The following is a 13,530-nucleotide window of genomic DNA, read 5'->3' as shown; positions in this document are numbered from 1 at the left end:
CCCCCAAGAAGTTGATGCTAACATTTTTCAGCTATTTGACATATCAGTGGGTGGAAAAATTCATCTTTATCAAGAAGGAAGCAACAAGAGACTTTGATTTTCACTTCTCTAGAATTACTGTATCTTAAAGACTTGGTGGAGCTATTCTTACTGAGAGTGGGATATCCCTTCTTTACCCTTTTTTAGAGAAATTGGCACATCCTGGAAATGAAAAATGCAAAGAAAGAAATGCTAATTTTCCGTCAAACCCTTACCATCTTCTGCCTACAAAAGAAAATGAGAATTTTTGTGTGTGTTTCTCCCTGTTGTTTGCAATGCTAATTAGGATGTGGCTATTAAATTAACACAGAATTGTTTCTATTACCATATCATAATTAGGATAGAGCAGTTCAGAAGAAATATATGTAATTGTTTAGGAAGTGAAATTTCATTGTGCGTTAAGAAGGTACTGTATCTGGCATGACTTCCCACCTGTTACATAAGAGAATAACTAAATTATAATCCGCAGTGTTTGTCAAGAATAAAGTGAAGCTGGTTTTCTGCTACTTTGTTGTGGCCTTGAAAGCTGGTGCATGGAGTTTTTAGAAAGCAGTTTGGCCGTGCACATCAAGAAAAATAAAATCTTTACTGGGGATGCTCATTGCGTTCTTGCATTGCTTATCAAAGTGAAAAACTGAAAGCCTCCTGTAACTAAATTAGAATATAGCTACTTGATGGAATTACGGTTATGTAGCAACGTGAAGAAAAATTCTTATGATGAAGTCTTCAGACAGTAAAACTGAGGGTACAAAGGATGTGTGTATACCATATCTGTGATTAAAAAAAAGAATAGATTGTAACAAATGATGATAAAGCAAAGAAAATACATCTGTATTGATGTACTTTCATAAATTTGAGTGGAAACATAACAATAATAAAAAATCTCACACTCATATAGAGTATTGATTGTAGGCCAAGCACTGTGCTAATAAATAAATGCATAAGTTTAATCCTCACACCAGCTCTGTGAGTTAGGTACTATCAGTAACTCCATTTACAGATGAGGTCAGTGAGGCACAGAGGAGTGATTGACCCAGGGCTGTCTAGCTGGCAGTTAGAGGAGCTGAGATTCAAAACCAGATGTGCTTCCCAGTCTCTCCTTGTGCCCACGGCGCCACACTGCCTGGATGTGAGCAAGGGTGCACAGGGGAGAAACACCGAGCAGTGACGCCATAGGAGCATCTTAGGTGTCATATGGCTGATGAAAAACCTCCAGGTGGTTTTGCTTGGTCACAAGTTCAATGGGAGCCAGTACGTGACAGGTGTGCCAAAGGTGAGCACAGGTGACCTTAGGGAAGTATGTAGTGCTGCTAAAAAAGGTAGTTAGTTGTCCCACTGTTGTGCTGTAAGAGCAACATTTTAGGAGGAAGCTCATGTTAGAGCTGGAAACCTTGTGGTAGGAGGGGACCTAGGATGTCTTTGCTTGGGGAGAGTGGGAGAAGGCGCATCTGAAGGCTTTCCTCTGGCATGAGGAAGTGAGACATGTTATCTGTTCCTCTCTCCTGGGTAGTTTCATGAGAGTAGGTTTTGACTCATATCTGAGGGGGAAGTTAGCTGGGGGAGCAGCCCCAGCGGTGAGCTGGGTGTGGGAAGGGTCCCGGCGGAGGGCTGGTTGGTGGCCCTCTGTCTCTAGGGAAGTCGCGGGGGTGGGGGGGGAAAGTGCACTCGGAGACCTTGAGACGTCTTCCGGTGATGAGGCTCTGAGATTCTCGTTGTCTCTTCTCTGATGGCTAAGGATAATGATTGGAACTTAGAAGGCTAATTTGTGGAATCCCGGCAGCTGTGATCAACATATTCATCATGGAAGGATAGCTCATCCGAAGGTATGCTGAGATCTGTGACTTAATGTCCCAAGTATTAACTTGAATTATACGTGGTTCGTACATACTCAAATATGATCATACTTAATTAAATTTGATTAACATGGTCATCATATTTTTTGGTAGGGGATTTATGCTCATCTAGGTTAGGGCTTTTTACCTGGTGTGTTGGGTCTATGGACAGGCCTAAAGGGTCCTTGTATCCCAAAGATTGTACAAAAAATTATGCAAGGATACCTTTTCCTAAAAAGATAATCCACAGTGTTCTTCTCATTTTTATTGTTGTCTGTGATAATGAGAAGATTAAAGAACCACTCATGTAGCCAAACCCCCATGGTTTGTGGATGGGGATACCATCACAGAGTTGGCTATTTGCCTTACTTACCGTAAAACACTGACTATGTTATTTAGCAAATATGTTTGAATGTGTTTCCTCATCTGTAAAATCCTGCAGAGTTGTGGTGACGATGAAGGAGACTCTGTAAATGGGTGAAGTCTCCCCTCCGTGAATGGCTGTTGTTACATGGGCTTTGAGACCACTGATTTTCAGGGGGCTACTTGTCCCTGAGGCCACAGGAGTCACTTCTCTCCTGGTCTGCTGTGCTCTCCGTGGAGGTGGGCTGGGGGCGTCTGCTGTAAGTGATGGGAATTGTATCCCTCAGGTACAGTGAGGTAAAAACAGAGGGGGAAAGGCTGAGCACGCCATGTAGTGGCCACACGCACGTCCTGTAACGTAGCTCATCAGATGGCTTTGCCAGCAAAGGGCGTCAGTGTGATCGATGTAGTTTCTAATCGCTGGTGGTCCACATCCAGCAGATGTTGACTCACCTCCCTGTTGTGCCTGCCCGGCCTCTGGGGGCTCCCGGCTCACGGGGGGCCCTGCCAGTTCATTAGCAGGAGCCCCTGTCTCCTCTGACTTGAAGGAGCTCCTAGGATAAGGCGAGTTGGATGAGGCAAGCAGCTGGCAGCCCAGTTTTAATCTCACCCTCTGTTGGATTCTGAAGGAAAATTCCTGTAAGCTTCTCCTCTGAGAAGCCTTTCCTGTCCACAGGCCCCAGGAAATGTCCTCTTTTCCCCCTCCTGTCATGTATACCACGTGGATTGTTATTGCATGTTTATCTTTGTCTTGCTAATTTGTTTTTGTCTTGCTAAATTGTGTGTTGGCTGGTACCAAGCCTGGTTCATCTTTGTCCCCTCCAATTTCACTTTTCTTAAATGCAAGTCTTATCCTGTCAGTTTGCAACCTTTTGGGGGTGCCTGGGATGAAGTCCTTCCCCTGGCCCCCTCCTGCCTCTCCAGCCACGTCATCTGTGGACTCTCCCCGTGCTCTGGCCGTACCAGGCACCCCGAATTCCTCCAGGGTCATCCTCGTTACAACCTGTCTTTGCGCCAAATTGATTGGTGTGTGCGTGTCTCTCATTGGAAGCTGTTCCTTGGATGCAGGGGCTCCATGTCCTGAATCTTTGCATTCGTTAGTGCTTGCGGCGCAGTAGGCTTTTGCCACGATTGGATTCTATGCTGGCATCCAGGGAAGTTCTCGACTGATGGGGTATTCAGGAAATACAGGATGGATCGATAACGTTGAACGTTGATAGGTTTCTGTCATCTGAGCCTACAACATCGCTAAAGAGGGACAGAGAGAACCAGTGTAAACAGTACATCATCCAGTAGGTCAGTCTTGATCCCTTAGCACTCCCCGTCCCCCCAGGTGTGCTGCTGCAGGAATTTTAGTGAGAAGTAACTGGGGTTGTGTTCAGTTATTCACACAGACTCCAAGTGTCATTTTGTTGTCCTTCATATAGGGCAGGATCAAAGGATATCAGGCGATCACAGACAGCAGTTTACACATTTTAATAGTCAGCCCACACCTTGACCTTCTTAACTCCATTGCTGGCTGCCTGTGCCAGACATCACCAGTCCAGGTACATCCTGTGTTAACAATCAAGAGGTCTCCATAAGGTCAGAGGGGACGCCCCAGGAAAGTCTTGATGGATATGAGTTTTGCATGAAGTTTTGAAAGTCGCAGGGGGACTTCTCTGGTGGCGCAGCGGTTAAGAATCCGCCTGCCAACGCAGGGGACATGGGTTCGAGCCCTGGTCTGGGAAGATCCCACAGGCCGCGGAGCAACTAAGCCCGTGTGCCGCAACTACTGAGCCTGAGCTCTAGAGCCCGTGAGCCACAACTACTGAGCCCACAAGCTACAACTGCTGAAGCCCGCATGCCTAGAGCCCGTGCTCTGCAGCAAGAGAAGCCACCGCAATGAGAAGTCTGCGCACCGCGACGAAAAGTAGCCCCTGCTCGCCGCAACTAGAGAAAGCCCTCGCGCACAGCAACGAAGACCCAGCGCAGCCAAAAATAAATAATTTATTTTAAAATAAAAAAGAAAGAAAGTAGGGGGAGCGCAGAGTGCTGGAGAGTGGTGGAATGGCGATGGTGAAGCCCCAGGGGCAAGGCCATCTTTCCATGTGCCCGGCTTGAGCGGGGCCCTGAGGGCTTGTCAAATCGGGTGGGCGTTCTCATCAGACCCTTGGTGGTGGGTGCTCGTGTCTTACCAGAGACGATGCAGGTGCTCAGGTTAGGTTGCAAAAGATGTCTCTGTCATGTCAACTTGTGCAGGAGAAACTGGTGGGGAAAGAGATTCTGATACCCTCAGTAGGCATGGAGAACCAAGGTAACTGAGCCGTTGGGGCTGACATTTCAGGTTTCTCTAGTTTGTTTATTCCTTGTGTTGTTGTTTTCTGATTATAAAGATAATATGAGCTTAGTTTAGAACATTTAAAAAATTCAGAAAAGCATTAGAACGAAGTCACAGCCCGGCCAGATGCCACCCTCTGTGAGATGGGAGGGGCCGAGCTGCATTCTTGGTCTGAGGTCCTCCGGGCTGTGACCCTGGCCATTCGGAGCTTCTGCCTGGCCTAGGTATCTCCGCCACCACAGTCTGTCCCCTCCTCTGCGAAATGCCCCTCAAGGAGGGTACAACGATGCACGGAAAGCACCTGGCCTGCACCAGCCTCCGGGTGCCGAGCACCTGCTCTTTTATCACCACCTTAGCATTTTGATGTCCTTTCCTTTCGGCCTTTCTCTACATTTTACCTTTTACAAAATTGAGATGAAATATATAGTTCTGTGTCCTGCCCTTTTTTTACTTGGCATTCTATCCTGACCATATTCCTACATCATGATTTTAAAAGCTTACATCATATTCCATTTTGTAGAGACACTGTTCTTTAACCATTTCCATTTTGTTGGAGCTTAATACGTTTTCAGTTTATCAGTTGTTCTGTACATACATCTCTGATCACTTGATTATTTCTTTAGGATAGATTTCTAGAAGTGGGAGGGGATGGCAAAAAATGTTTTTAGAACTTTTAATGCAGATTACCAAATTGTGAATGGAAAGATTTTTATCTGGGATGAGTCTAGAAATAAAGTGCTAAAAATGGTTTTCTCCCATGAGGTGTTCACAGGGTAGAGATCCTGTTGAGAAGTGGGGATTATCTTTGACTCCAGGAAATTGCTTTCCCAGGAGCTGTCTGCCGAGAGTTAGATCAGGTGATGTGCGGGGCTGACAGCTTGAGGGGAAGTGGCCTGGCCTCCTTGACACTGAGTCATACAGATTATCCTGACATTACAATTGCGGCTCACATTTGAATATTAATCCTCATCTGGGGGGGTCTTTATAAAGCTCTACTGCAGAGAACATATGTCTCTCCTAAACCGTGCCCTTGGCGGGGCTGTCTGTGTGGATGGTTGGCGTGTGCAGTGATGTGGATGAGTTTACCTCAGCCTGACCCCTGCCTGGCCAGGAGCGGGGGGTTGGAGGGTCCTGGCCAAGGCGAGCACCGCCAGGCTGCCTCCCCCTCCCCCTCCAACATGTACCCCCATTTGTCTCTGGTTAGGGCACTTGGACTTCGGATTGCCAGTGCGTGTGCTTGGCTGGAGGATTGTAGCACATTTCTGTTAGCCTAGAGCCGAGAATAGTGACTGTGTGGCGAGCAAATGAAGAAACGCTTCCTCGCCTGGTTGGGAGGACTTGCGCGGACCGGAGGCTGGAAAGCTGAGTTCTAGTTCTCGAACTGCTGCCAACTAGCTGTGTGAGCTTGAGCAAGTCAGTGCCCGCTCTGAGCTTTGGCGTCCTTGTCTGTAAAGGACCGGCTTTCTTTTCGGGATCCTTCGGACTGTAAAGACCCAGGAGCGGCCCCAGGTGGGTAGGACAGTGAGGCTGGTGCTGCCCTGAGATGGCTTTGCGTCGGGAGCTGGGTGCAGGCGGAGGCTCGAAGACTGAGAAAGTGTTCACAGCCTCTGAACACACAGGACTCCTTGCTGTTCCCCTGGGGTTGATACCTTCCTGTTCCTGCTCGTCTCTGTCTGGAAATTCCCAGCTGACCTTGGAGCCTCAGCTCAAACGTCCCCTTCTTGGCGTCTCTGAATCCTCAGCCCCAGCACATCACAGGCCATCGTGCACGGGTTGGTGCATCTGTCCTGAGACATGGGTCGCACTCGTCTCGTGTGCACCCAGCACACCATCACAGCCCGCTGCAGGCTGGCAGCGAGGAGCAGGCATCAGGTGGACTTGAAGCTGGCGGAGATGAGTTGGCCGTGGGACCCTTCTTGTCCTTCGGCAGCACTGGGCAGGTGGCTGGCTCCCCCGCCGTGCTGTGGCCCATTGAGCAGGAGTAAAAAGGCTGCCTTTTCCCCATTTGGGTCCAACAATTTTGCTTGAACTATATGCACTGGGCCTTCTTCTTGGTATCAGGGGTTTGTTTTTTTTTTTTTTCTGTACGCGGGCCTCTCACCGCTGTGGCCTCTTCCGTTGCGGAGCACAGGCTCCGGACGCACAGGCCCAGCGGCCATGGCTCACGGGCCCAGCCGCTCCGCGGCATGTGGGATCTTCCCGGACCGGGGCACGAACCCGTGTCCCCTGCATCGGCAGGCGGACTCTCAGCCACTGCGCCACCAGGGCAGCCCGTATCCGTTTTTAAAAATGACATAATCAAGTAAACTAGAAGGCACACAACAAGGCCCAACCCTCACCTCTAAATGCAACGTGTGCACATGCTCGCTGGCTCCGTAGCAGAGTTTTCTGTTAGTCTTTCATTTCATCCCCTTGCATGGATTGGTGGAAGGTCTGACCTTTGTGTAGTGAGGTGTGGGAAATGGGAGGCTGTGGGATTAGAACTGGGGAGAAACGGGGTCTCATCTGCTGTGGTCTCAGCAACTCCGGTTCTCATTTTCCCAAGTCCCTCCCACATCAAAGATTCTTGGGTCTGGTTCATTAATAAGAACCAGAGTTAAAGATACAGTTGAATAAGGGGGAGGTGGGAGAGTGAGCTCTTTTTAGAAGAACAGTTTTGACAGTTCTGTAAATAAGAGATGATAGAGCCAGTTTGGATTCTTTCCAGAAAGTTTATTCCCTAGCCATTTATTTTAGGTTCCTATTTTAAATTTAGTTTTGGCTAAAGGAAAATAAAGATACTCAAGGACTTTCTAGTAGGAACATCTCAGACTTTGGGTGACGTGGAGCAGTAGGCCAGTCGGATACTGTGTAGTTATGGGGCGTTTACTGTCCTGACAGTGGGCACCAGGCAAGCTGTTACAGGGAGACACGGAGAGACACGGGGCTGTGGTCATTATCAAGAAGCTTCAAAGTTGTTTGCAAGAAGAGAAATTTGTCTTAGAAACTCCAACTAGATCAGCGTAAAGAGGTTCCCACTGACCTAAGCTGGGACAGTTTGAGCATCAGAAAACAGTGATCACAGTAGATCAAAATGATTTAAATATAAATACATGAGATGGCGGTGACGATGATCCAGAACACTCATTGATCACCACTGGGGTTGCTGGGATCAACACATTATTTTGCAGATTTAAAAGGGAAAGAGGGGCTTCCTTGGTGGCGCAGTGGTTGAGAGTCCGCCTGCCGATGCAGGGGCCGCGGGTTCGTGCCCCGGTCCGGGAAGATCCCACATGCCGCGGAGCGGCTGGGCCCGTGAGCCATGGCCGCTGGGCCTGCGCGTCCGGAGCCTGTGCTCCGCGACGGGAGAGGCCACAGCGGTGAGAGGCCCGCGTACCGCAAAAAAAAAAAAAAAGGGAAAGAATTTTTATAAAAAAACGTGACCGATACCATGTGGTCAGTTGAAAGGCCCAGAAGAAGCGATGAAAGGAAGTGCATCTGTCCTTCCTGGTGCCAGAACCGGAAGCCTCACTGGCTGTTTCTCCTCTGTGCTGGTTTGCTGGACTGCCCGTGGAGAGAAGGCAGGTTCCTCTCTCCAAGGTTGTCACAGGCTGGGGGCAGCCTGCGTGAACACAGGATGGATTTGACCCTTCCCCACCTTCTTCCAGCTGTGTGATCCTGAGCAAATCATTAAACCCCTCTGAACCCCACTTTACTCAACAGGTAGTAAGGACGATGCTTTGACACCTTATAGTCTTATTAAGTTTCATTGAACGAAAGGCTTGTAGGCCACCTCACGGCCTTTACTGAAGCTGATTCTCTCCCTCCTCCCTCTGGGTGCTCACCTAGAGCAGCTGTGAGGGTCCAGGATCATTTTGAAGGCAGTACTTTGGCTCCTTGACTTTAGCCTCCGCATTCCTGTTTCTCTCTCCCAGGGGAGTGACATCAGCACCAGATGTCTGCTTGTGGCTGCCACGCCCTTCCAAAACCACACTGGAATTGCCCACGTCTTGACGACCAATTTTGAAATAGTTATAAAATAGCGTGTGGTTTGAAAGGAACTGCCCTTCACTGTTGACCACATGTTCTAGAATTATAAGTCGAACAAAATAGGTGTAACTGATCCACCTCTGAAATGGAATTTTAAAAATTTAAAACTTGGGTACTTTTGGTTTTGGCAAGGTAAGCTGTTTTTAGAAGGAAACACACATCAGTGTAGTAGAGTGGGGGACAGATGGGCGTCGGGATCAGACAGACTTGGGTTTGCACCACAGCTCTGCCACTTTCTGGCCCTGTTTCCTAGGACAGCTTACTTGATCTCCTTGAGTCCCAGTTTCCTTTCAGCATTGTGAGAAATAATGCATGTCATATATAAGTTGTTGTGAAGTCTAGAAAAAAACATATGGAAACCATTTGTGCTCAGTATAGATGACATCTGTGCTGCTGTTAACTATTGTCAGTTCTGGTGGGCGTGTATGTGTTGGGTGTGGTTGAACTGCCTATCCTCACCCACATTCTTTGATTCTTACCTTAACCCTGTGAGTATCTCCCAGCGGGGTCTTTGTCCTTCACGTGGCTGAGACAGCGCCAGAGGGAGTAAATACGTGTGTTACCAGGTCGTGCACGTTTACTGGGAGGCATAGGCTCGAAGCCCAGACCTTCTGAGGGCTCTTCCTGCTCTGCTGCCCCTTCGTCACGCTCTGTGTGTGTGTGTGTGTGTGTGTGTGTGTGTGTTTCTGCCTCAAGTCGTTTGCCGAGTATAGTTTCAGAAATACATTTAATGTATCCAGAACTTTCAGGCTCTTTTCTGGGATGTAAAAGATGATAATAATAATAGAAAGAAGGAAAAGGAAAAGGGCCTAAACAGTGAGATTAACGTTCTCTTGTGTTTGTTAGATCCACACGGGCATCCCCTAAGGCACCCGAATGCCCCCGGAAGTCGAGGGCAAAGTGCTTGCCGGGTAGGGTCGGTGGACACATGGTCCATGGATCCTGGGATCCGGCTCAGCCCCAGGGCCGCCTTCCGCAAGCACATGTCCCCTGTGTGCTCCGGTTGTCAGGCCCAGGCACCGGCACTGCCGACAGTGGTTTCGTTGCCCTGAGGAGTTGTTTGGGGCACTGCCAGGGGCTTTTCAGGATCTGTTCTTTGGCAAAGAAGCTGCAGCACTAAGGCTTTCTGTGGCCTCCTGGCAGCCCTGTGCCGTCCTCCTCGTGGGAGCAGAATTCTGAAGACGTGGGCAGCCTGAGGGGGGTGTGTGACCCTGCCCAGTGGAGTCCCCATGCAAGGTGACACGCCCGCCCGCCCGCACTGATGTGCCTGTACAGTCGTCGTGTTACATTTCTGATTGGAGTGATGAGGGAGCAGGAATCAAATGTCCATGCCAGGAAGTTGTTTCATTACAGACTGGCTGGATTCATTTAAAAATGCTTGACCCAGAAGTGAGGGAATCGTGTCCAGCCACATTGGCTCACCAGAATTACCTGTGTCCCCTTCCCACCCCAGCTTCTGACTCAGAGACGGGACTCCAGCTTCTACAGTTTGACAGAGATCCGTGTATGATTTCGACGTCCACCAGGGCCTGGGAACCACAGAGCTGGAGACCCGGAATCCGGGTTTTTCACATTTTAAGGTGCTGCTTTGAAGCTTGATGATGGTCATATATACCTTCAGATGGATGACCAGCTTTTGCTTTTCCTGATCAAACGACATGCGTCTTGTCTTACTTATATTTCAAGCACAAAGATGAATAAAACTTAGTCCCTACCCTGGAAGCACTTCCAGTGTGCTGGGAACCACGCTTACCAGTTGGACATTTGGAATGTAACACTCTGAGCGCAAGTCCAGGAAGGTGCCGGGGACGTGGGGCAGAGGCACGGAAAGACCCCCAGGCAGAGGACGTGTCACGGGCAGCGGCGCCCTGGCCTATGGCCTGTGCTCTGAGGACCGTGGCTTTTCCGGTGTTGAAAGGAGGAGCTAGGGCATGCGGCTGGGTGAGCGTCACGCCAGCGGCTGGGTTCCAGCAGAGGACTGGGTCTGTTCTGTGTCTCCCGCCAGCGTGTGGGCTACGGAGGAGTCCTAGGAGATGGGGAAGCGTGGGCGTCCCCGGGGGTCTCACCCCGGGAGCTGGAGGCTGTGGCACTCGTGCGAGGCGCTCTCCCTCCTGGTCCTTGCGCTCGTTCTTTGGGATCTGTCGCTGGCACCACGGGTGGTTGTCAGGACAGCAGAGTTATTTCTGTTCGCGGTGTGACTTGGCTTTTCTCAGATTTTCAGGCTGTAAATGTGTTCGATTTTATCCACAAGTAAGAAACTGGTGGGGGGCAGGGCTAGAGTGGTTGAGGCCTTAACAGCACCTCTCCCGTTGCTGTTGCAGCGCACGTGGAAAACGAAGAGCAGTACACCCAGGCTCTGGAGAAGTTCGGGGGCAACTGCGTGTGCAGAGATGACCCGGACCTGGGAAGCGCCTTCCTGAAGTTCTCAGTGTTTACAAAGGAGTTGACGGCGCTTTTCAAAAACCTGGTAAGTGTCATGATCGTGTGCAGCGCACGGGCAGCGTGGGAGGGGCCCGAAGTTGCTCTAGCTGGGAAGGTAGCTCCCTAGACGGTAATGAAGGTTTGTTTGCTACACGAGGAATACGTTTCATAGCTCCTGTGGTACCGAAAAGAATTGTATTTCCTGTACGCGTGAGGTCCCTTTGGAGTAAATTTTTAGAATTGTGATTTTTACTCTCACAAGACTTTCAAATTTAACTCGGCATTTTGAAGCTGTGCAGCTGAGGCACAAAATGGGTAAATGCATTCGTCCTCCTAAGGGCCTCTGACTTCAATTTTCAATAGTTCCTAAACTGTGTAGAATAGTCTGTTTCTGGTAATTATAGTAGGTATTTAAACTTAACAATATTGCATAAATATGTTTCAGACCCGTCTTACACAGCAAGGTAACCTATAATCAGAGCACAGAAATTACCGTGAATATTTAAAGGCCTTTTATGCCCTCACAGGCAGAGCCTAAGAAAAGTCTCACTTTTTAAGTGAGTGGAGATACGGACTGAGTACTTCTTGCCTGCGGTAGGTGCTTGGTAACGTGGGTGAATGGACTCTTCCTTGCACTTGGCAGCGCTGTGCCGTCCTCACTGTGGGAGCAGAATTCTGAAGAATTGAGCAGAGAGGGGGTTTGGGACCCTGCTGAGCGGTTTCTTCCGCGAGGGGAATGTACGTCGGGATGGTACCGGCATGTCTTTCCTGTTTTTCTCCCCCAGCTTCTCCCAAAGGTCGTGGACAAGCAGACCAGGTCAAGAACTCAATATTGCTTTCTGTGTAGGTCGCAAACAACAGTGTCTTTTTCATTTCTCCTGTCAGCAAGCTTATAACAAGTGAAAAAACAGCTCATCATTCTTGAAGCGGTGATGATGGCGGGTCTGTCAGTCTGCTTGTAGAAGGGCAGGAGCAAGGGACACATGTATGAGTTAATAAGGAGGAAGGGAAAGAACCGGATCATGAAGGCTCTCGGTCTCCCTCCCTGTCTTCACTTGTAAAGTGTTTCATTTGGAAGTGGTAAATATAAAAAGCCGTTGCTGTGCTTAAGTTTTTTACTCGGGTTAATTTGGAATCTCTTGGGGCCTTTGTCAGGTTTGTCACCCGTTTATTGCTGCCCCAAACAGGCTGACAGCATGCAGGGCACACAGTGGAGCCCAGCCCCTTTCCAGCCCCACTGCCCAGACACTGGCACACGGCTTGTTAGGGCCTCACCACTGAGTCACAGTGGAGCTTTTTTTTTTTTTTTTTTAAACTGGGGAAGCTGCACGGTCCTGGGGAAGATCTATAGATGCTGACGTGTCAGGGGTCGTCTAGTGTAAAATCAGCCCGCCGCCTCATCTCCCAGACCCTGGGCGGGGGGGCGGGGGGTAAGCCCCTTCCTCGCCCCCTGAGCTGCCAGCCAGCTGCTTCGTGCCTCTCTCTTAAATATGAATGAATGGCCTCCAGAAAGAAAGAGACCAAAATAAACAGAAGGAAGAACTTGGGGAAAACAGAGACAATGCAGAGAGCAGAAGAAAACTTTAAAGAAATTATACTTAATTCCTCAGAGAAATCAGAAGAGAGAATGGGATGAAGCTTGTCGTTAAAAAAGGGGAGAGACAATCAATATAAGAAAATATAAAATTGGAAATCCGATGAGAAGTGTTAGAGTAAAAGAAATCTCTCAGAAAATAGATCAAAAGGACCAAAAAAGACAAAAGAGTGGGAAATAGATGAAAGACGAGTCAGGGATTAATTCTCAAGGTCCGGTATCCAACTGACAGGCGTTTTCAGAAAGAGAGAATAGGAAACAGAGGAGGATGCCGTGAATGCAACAGAACAAAAGATGGTTCCTGAGACTGAAGGATTTTCATCTCCAGATGGGAGGGCCCAGGACAGTAAGGGAAAAGGACCTGCCCCAAGGCACCCCCCTGTGAAATTGCAAAAGATCTTAACCGCTTTCAGAAAGCACACGGAGGATTAAGCATCACAATGCCATCGGTGTCTCAGCGGGTGACCCTGAAAACTTGAAGGCCCGGAGCATTGCCACTAAAATCCCAAGGAACGTAATTCTAACCTGGAATGAGACCCACCACCTGAGCGTGAAATTCGAATTAGAGATGTTTCAGCCGCCTAAGGCTCCAGACGGTTTGCTCCCAAGCATCATTCCTGTGGAACTCCTAAGGGTTGTGCTTTAGCGGCATGAAGAGGGAAGCCAAGAAAGAGGAAGACGTGTGAGTCAGGGAACAGGATCCAGCCAGAAAGAAAGCAGTGAAAGGGGTCCCAGGGGGATGGCAGAGGGAAGCCCTAGCACGGCGACTGAGCAGGCAGCCTGGAGACAGAGGCACGGGAGGCCAGGGTCACCCCTCCCCAGCCAGCTCTTGTATCTTCATTCAGCTGATCTCCACTCAGGTTTTCTCAGCTGTAAGATGGAGATGATAACGCCACGCCTGGTGTTGGAAGCAGTACAGCCAGTTGCTTTTA

The 13,530-nt window shown here is 49.2% G+C and overlaps 1 protein-coding gene across 9 annotated transcripts in view; it reads left to right on the top strand.

Moving 5' to 3' along the window:
• Positions 1–13,530, top strand: part of ASAP2 (ArfGAP with SH3 domain, ankyrin repeat and PH domain 2) — a 156,677-nt gene that overhangs the window by 61,321 nt on the left and 81,826 nt on the right. For all 9 annotated transcript variants that reach the window (XM_060309105.1, XM_030844548.2, XM_030844550.2 and 6 more), the window contains exon 3: positions 10,905–11,050. In XM_060309105.1, the coding sequence (XP_060165088.1) occupies positions 10,905–11,050 (146 nt within the window). The remainder of the gene's footprint in view (positions 1–10,904; positions 11,051–13,530) is intronic.

Source organism: Globicephala melas, chromosome 12 (assembly GCF_963455315.2).
Source record: "Globicephala melas chromosome 12, mGloMel1.2, whole genome shotgun sequence".
In the NCBI taxonomy this organism is placed as follows: Eukaryota; Metazoa; Chordata; class Mammalia; order Artiodactyla; family Delphinidae; genus Globicephala; species Globicephala melas.
The sequence above is the reverse complement of the archived record's forward strand: the minus strand, read 5'-3'. Positions and strand labels throughout refer to the sequence as shown.